Source organism: Megascapheus bottae, chromosome 20 (assembly GCF_031878675.1).
Source record: "Megascapheus bottae isolate mThoBot1 chromosome 20, mThoBot2.hap1, whole genome shotgun sequence".
NCBI classification, from domain to species: Eukaryota; Metazoa; Chordata; class Mammalia; order Rodentia; family Geomyidae; genus Megascapheus; species Megascapheus bottae.
In genome coordinates this window covers 19,070,096-19,076,723 of record NC_143528.1, presented here as the reverse complement: position 1 = coordinate 19,076,723, position 6,628 = coordinate 19,070,096, and the positions used below count along the sequence as shown (strand labels likewise).

At 38.7% G+C, this 6,628-nt stretch overlaps 1 protein-coding gene across 7 annotated transcripts in view; it reads right to left on the bottom strand.

The window, feature by feature from the left end:
- Positions 1 to 1,828: 1,828 nt before the first annotated feature.
- Fat1 (FAT atypical cadherin 1) overlaps positions 1,829 to 6,628 on the bottom strand; it is a 110,771-nt gene continuing 105,971 nt past the window's right edge. For 4 of the 7 annotated variants that reach the window (XM_090354048.1, XM_090354049.1, XM_090354050.1 and 1 more), the window contains 2 exons: positions 4,325 to 4,360; positions 1,829 to 3,313 (listed from right to left, as the gene is read on the bottom strand). In XM_090354048.1, coding sequence (XP_090210174.1) covers positions 2,682 to 3,313; positions 4,325 to 4,360 — 668 coding nt within the window. In that variant the 3' untranslated portion in view covers positions 1,829 to 2,681. Of the gene's footprint in view, positions 3,314 to 4,324; positions 4,361 to 6,628 lie in introns of those variants that run through there. The other 3 variants (XM_090354051.1, XM_090354053.1, XR_016539037.1) reach the window with 2 other exon arrangements.

Genomic DNA, 6,628 nt, shown 5'->3' with positions numbered 1-6,628 from the left:
ATGTATCTTTTGTGTAGTTGGAGTTCTATGGTGTTATGAAAACATGATTGACAAAGAAATACCCAATTATTTAAGGTGTTACACTGTGATGATTTGAGATGCCTGTCTGTTGTGAAATGTTTGCTTCTATCAATCTGATAAATGCATCCACCCCTCTCACAGGGTCACATTTTATGTGCTGAGCAGCACATATTATTAGCATAATAAGTATAAATGATTAACTCTAGTCACTATGTCATATTTTAAATCTCTAGTACAAGTTCATTTTAATGAGCTGAAGTTTGGATCCACAGCTGATTTCCTCCCTGAGATTAAGGAGAGTTAAAATCATTTGTTTTGTCTAGAGTTTCCAATATTTGCTCTTTTATTCTTAGTATGAGCATAATCGTTGGATTACTGGAAGAAAAGCATAGTTTGAGGGTAGCCCAGGACAAAATTAGGTAGCCCCTTAACTGAATGCGTCAGGTGTGACAGGGTACAACTATGAACTCAGCTGTTGGGATGGTGTAGGTAGGAAATCCATGGTCTAAGGCTGTCCAAGGCAAAAATGCAAGGTATTATTAGAAAAATAACCAAAGCAAAAGAGCGTCAGAGGGTAGTACAGTGTCTGTCTATATACAAATGAGGCTCCGAGTTCAACCCGCTGAGCCACAAGAAGAAAAGATAAAGGCCAAGTAATGTCATAGCTGGACATAATCGATCCACTCTGCATCAATTATACTGTCAAATGTTATGCTGCAACTAGTGGAAGGAAAAAAAAGAGCGATGAGGGTTATGTTCCATAGACTTTCTTCAACACCATAGAATCAATAGGCAAGATCTGCATTTATTGACTCAAATAGCATCAGATGCTTTTCGAAAATATGAATAGGAAGAATGAGAAAAACAGCTCGAAGAGTTGAAAGCAGTAGCATAGTGCATGGGCCAACTATGCTTTCTTAAATAATGTATGTGTATCTACAGTATGTGTGCGCATGCACACATACAGCACTCGATAGGAAATGAAGGTGAAGGAAAAACAAGCTTGATCTTTTTTGCTTATGATTTCTGTTTAGTGAACACAGTGCTCAGAAACAATATGTTGAATGGAAAGATGGAATCGACAATATGACAATCTGTGAAGAACATCTTCTGGGTTCTACATTAAATCATAAAAAAGTATGAAATGTTCATAAGAGAAAGAAAATGCTTCAAAATATTATTTATGATGTATAAATAATTGATATGATAACCACTGATATTTAAAAATGGCCAATAAATTTCAAAATGTATAAAGAAAGAATTACCAAGTTTTACTCAGAAAATATTCATTATAGCTAGGTACTAGTTTCCCTATAATCCTAGTTTCTCAGGAGGCTCAGAAAATTGTGGTTTGAAGCTAGCCTGGTCTGCTCAACTCCCTCTCCAAAATAAACAGCAAAACTCAAGACTAAGGATGCATGCATGCCTCAGGTGGCTGAACACCCACCTAACAAACTTGAGGCCCAGAGGTCAGACTCTGGTGCTGGCAAAAATAAGAAAGGAGGAAAGGAAGGAAAGATTCATTTTTTCTTTAAAATGCTGGAACGGAGGTGCATTCACGAAGTGGAATATAGGCAGGAGAATCCCCAATTAGGCCAGACTGGAGAACATAGTGAGAGTTTCTTGTAAAAAAAAACAGAAAAGAAAAAGAAAAAAAAAGAAAAGAAAAGAAAAAAAAAAATCACATTTTTGTAGCCATATACTGCCACCTAGAGGTGCCATCTGTAACTACAGCTTGTTTTCCATATAATGGAGCCTTTCGTCTAGACTCACCACTGGAATGTAAATACAGAAGAAAACCAGACAATAAAGCTAAAGTATTTTATTAATAATTTATTGTCAGTAAGAAAGACTGGCTAATGGTAGTTTTCAGTAAAAACCTTTACAAGACCATTGCATCACAAATATACAGACACCATAAAAACTGTGTCGTGGTGGTTTTGGTTCTAAATAGTTATGCAGAAGGTCCCCGTTACACTTTCCGATAATGAAAAATGCATATTATCCTAAAATACAGCAACCCACTTAAGACATGTCCATGTATCAGATCTTCCCGTCCTATGTACAACTAGAAATAAATGACTACATTGAAATGTGTTAATGAAATGTCATACTTCAGTGGGAAAGAACATATAATGAAACCCTGGTTATATTTTTTTAAAAAAGAAGAAAATAACAGGGTGCTAGTAAATGACACTAACACCACCAAAATTCAGCCAAAAACAAATACACAAAGTACCTTGAGAAATCTAGTTAAAACTGGAAAAAAAATCATATCTGTACATAAAATTTACAAACAGGAGAGACAGGATGATTAATCAAATCTACATAAGTACATGAATCATGCTAAGGTGTTGATAGGACTGATTTTTTTCTTTTCGTCTCACTATTTTAACACAGACAAACGTAAATACAAAAAGATGCTTAGAAATGGCACGACGATGAAGGTTTTGTCCCATTACAGTAGGTCTGGGCGCTGGAAATGGCTAAGGTGTCAAGAGGTGCGAGATTCAGTGCAGCCATGCTCATGGGAGCTCACTGAAATAAAAGAAAAAAGAAAAGAAAAAAGCGCTCAAGCACTGCTACAGAGAACAATGCAGATCAGCGAGACCATCTCTAGGTTCATTGAAGTCCAGGCACTTTGGGGCGGAGTCTGAGCATCAGACTTGCGTATGCTGTTGGGAATCCAGTGGCGGAATTGTCACCTCTTCGAAGTGACTGTCGTCTCCGCTCTCGTAGTCACTCATCATGACCTCAGACTCCACTTCACAGCACGCTGACACATCTGAGCAGGAAGCTGTGGACGCGTACACAGACATGGGCATGTTTTCTATAGCGGGGGCTTCAAAGTTTCTTTGATACCCTGGCGGGTAAGGAGGGGCAAAGGATTCTCTACAAGTACTATTCTCACCGGTGGCTTTTTTCTGAGGTTCAGACATATCGACGGGATAGAAATTGGGCAGGTACTGATTCAAGTTGAACCTCTGACGGTTTCTGGATGAAGAACCCAAGCTACCTGCAGCAGGCATGTCTCTGGGTGGATGTATGGATTCAAACTGATCACTGAATTCTGGGGGCAATGGTGGCAGTTCATCAGGTGCAGGGAAGTCCTCTGGTGGTGGTGGGAAATCACTTTCAATGTCGTAGCCTCCAGGGTAATAGTCAGTGTCGATGGCGTTTGGGTCTGCTGAGTAGAGAGGTGTGTGCTCGTCAATCACCTCATAATTGGGGAACTCTTGTATGTCTGGCAGGGGAACAGCTGGCATCCAGTCTGATGTATCCCAGTGGTACCCTTGATGGAAGAGGAAAGAGATTTCAATGTATTTCTCCTAAGCTTTTTGCATCTTGGGGGGAAAAAACAACAACTCTGGGTATTAAAGACAGAAAGACGCCACAGTATTTATGCATTCTTTCAAAGCTCATTACTTGGGAAAAACACTTTGTCTTTGCCTGGAAGACAAGAGCCCTCGCCCTGGTGCAGCTTTGAAGCTCTGGATGAAGGAGGATTGATTTGTGCACACGGTGAACTTGCAGTTTTAGTACACATGTAGCATTCAGGGACATGAAAAGACTGGAGAGAAGTAGGATGTAGTCTTGAAACACATGCAGTTTTCTACACAGAGTCCTAGTCACCTGCAAGTTTCCCTCTGTGATTAAGAACTCATCACTCTACATGAAGGAAGGCATTAGTACCATCTCAGGACGTTAGCTGTGTCCTTTCAGAAAGGAAGAATCTCTATTAAGTAAGATTATCAGATGCCAATCTTTACCTATTATTGAACAATACTAATTAAGGCAAAGTTTAAAGTCATGAAAGTATCCTTTAACATGTCAAAATTTGGAAAATGATCATCCTTTGTGTGAATGTGGTACATGTACTATGAAAGTTGTATAATTTTTCATTAATAAAACAATGAATGATCTTACTACAGTTATGTATCAAACCATACCTCCAAATATAAAGGAATAAGTGTTTGAGATCAATGTAACAGTCTTTGTTATACTGAAAAAGAATCAAGGATCATTTTAGACTATATGAAGTTCTGTGATTAAAAAGAAAAAGTAAAGTCCTTGGGGATAGTCATTTCTTTTCTTTCTCCTTTTTATGTCTTCCTTCTTAGGGGTTAAGAAATCCTCTGGCAGCTAGGAAAAGGTTAGCATGCTTAGCATGCAGGGCCCACCAGTCAGAGATTTAAGTTTGTGCTTCAAACACCAAGCAATCAAGTGAAGCAAGTCAGTACTGGGTGAAATCTTCACCAAAGACTTAGTAATTATCAATGAGCAACTGGCATGCATAAATCACCTCTTGATTTGCTGAGGTCAGGAGCAGCCAAAGATTCTTTTGGTGGCAGAGTAAAAAGAAAACAAAAGATAGGTAATTAAAATAGACAGGCGGCTGAAAAGCAATAAAGATAAGTACACAGTACCATGTAAGCTGTTTGTAAAGGCCCAGTCAGCCATGTATTTCTGATGTAACCCATTCTCTATACACATTTCACATGGCTGAGAAACTTACGAAGCACAAAGAAAACAGGATATGGGAAGAAGAACTAAAAAGCGATGATGATGATGATGATGATGATGATGATGATGATGATGAACTGGAGACTCTGCTAGGAAATTCAAGTGTTATTGTTGCCACTGACAATCTAAATCTAGAAATGTAGAACTTTCTTTGGAATAATAAAAATAAACTTCGCAAATATAAATGGATCAGTTATTTCTGTGACAGTAATCCAAATGCATCTCAAGCGCCCTATTGCACATTATAATCTCAAACATACTGAGTTCAGAGGAATTCCTGAACACATTTTGTATGAATTTAGGTAGGTAAAGCTGAAAACCTCTTCCAACCTATCCTCTGTGATTACGATTTAATATTTGTGCTGTTCACTGCCCCACCCCCCAAGAAATCACAATTAATGGTACTTAATTCTTCAGTCTTCTCTTCAAAAATCTGTCATTATAGTCGCTCTTTCTGGGTGTTAAGACTCCCCATCCTAAGATGCTCACCCTGGACTAAGTTTCCAGTTTCTTTGAAAACAAGGGTAAAAATCCCTCAGATGATGAGGGGGATTAGATGAAGCACTAATGGACCATTGTAAAAGCAGCAATCAGAGTAGAAATATGCCACATTAGTGTTCTTTAAACAATGGTAATACTTCCAGTGCATTTTACGTGTTCTTCAATATCCAAGCCAATTATTTATGAACAGATACTATATTTCATTGCTTTCTCCTCTACAAGCTTAATAATTAAAAAAAACCTGGAAAGACTCTGATGTTACTGGAAAACACATGAATGTTGTCTACTAAAATGTAGAAAGAGAAAAAATAAGGACTGACAATTTTTATTACTGAATGAGTGCTTGATAATCCTCACAATTTAAACTTGCTTTGAATTTCCAGTTTCATTTAGTTCTTAGGTAAGCAAAAAATATTCTTTTTCAGTGAAAGATATTGAAATGAATTTTTAAAAAATTAGGTTTTAAGTACTGTCAATACTTTAAATGTTGGAATTCCAACAGGTTAAAACTAATATTCACTAAGCCAGAGTGAGTGTTCATGGCTCCTAACTGTAATCCTCCCAACCTCCCTCCCTCCCTTCTCTTTGTGCTGCTCCTAAGGCTAGAGCTCAGGGCCTGGGTTAGGCCTTTTGAGCCACAGCTCCACTTCTGGCTTTTTGTGGTTAATTTTGAAAAAGTCTCAGGGACTTTTGCTACCTGGGCAGGCTTTGAGCCTTGCTCCTCAGGTCTCAACCTTCTGAGTAGAACAAGGAACACAGGCGTGAGCCTTTGGCACCCAGCAAGACTCTGAGACTATTAAAAAACTGAAGTGAAACTGTGGCTCAGATGGTAAAGCATTAGACTAGGATGAACAAAAAAAGCTCGGGGACAACATGCCCAGACCCCTAAGTTCCAGTAGCAGCAAGAGAAAGAATAGAAAGAAACAAAGAGAGAAAGGGGAGGCGGCAGAGAGAGAGAGTGAAAGGAAGAAAGCAAAGAGAGAAAGAGAGAAAGAAGAAGAAGGGAAGGAAAAGGAAAAAAAAATCACTAGACAGAATAGAACTCTTTTCTGATTTACCACATAAAAAAGTGGTACTGCTTATTTAGGAAAACAAAGGAAAAAAAATCAGATCTCTTTAGTAATTGGGCAGTTTGTCCCCGCCACTTCTAGTCAAATAAGCAACTCCATCTAGACAGCATTCATACCCTTCCAAGAAGGAACGCTAGAGCCTGATGATGATAATGTTGAAGTATTCTTAAAGCCTCTACACGTACACCAGCTGTGGTCTTTAGATGGAGAACATCACAATCAACCAGGAATTTGCTAAAAAGAATTCTCAACACACAGCCCAGACCTGCTTTATCAGTCAATCCACTCTTAACCAGTCCTCTAGGTTCTCTGATTCACACTACTAGCCTGTGCCATCCACCTGTAATTTCAGTGCACCAATGAAGGGCTGCTTTGAAGGAGGTGGTCAGTGCCCTTTCTTTTAGTTCTAGTCAAAGAAAGCGTCACAGCACATGACTTTCACCTTGGGAAGCTTACCTCGTACCACAGCCTTTGAGTATACTCAGGAAGAAGGAGAAGCAGTTCTAAGTAAT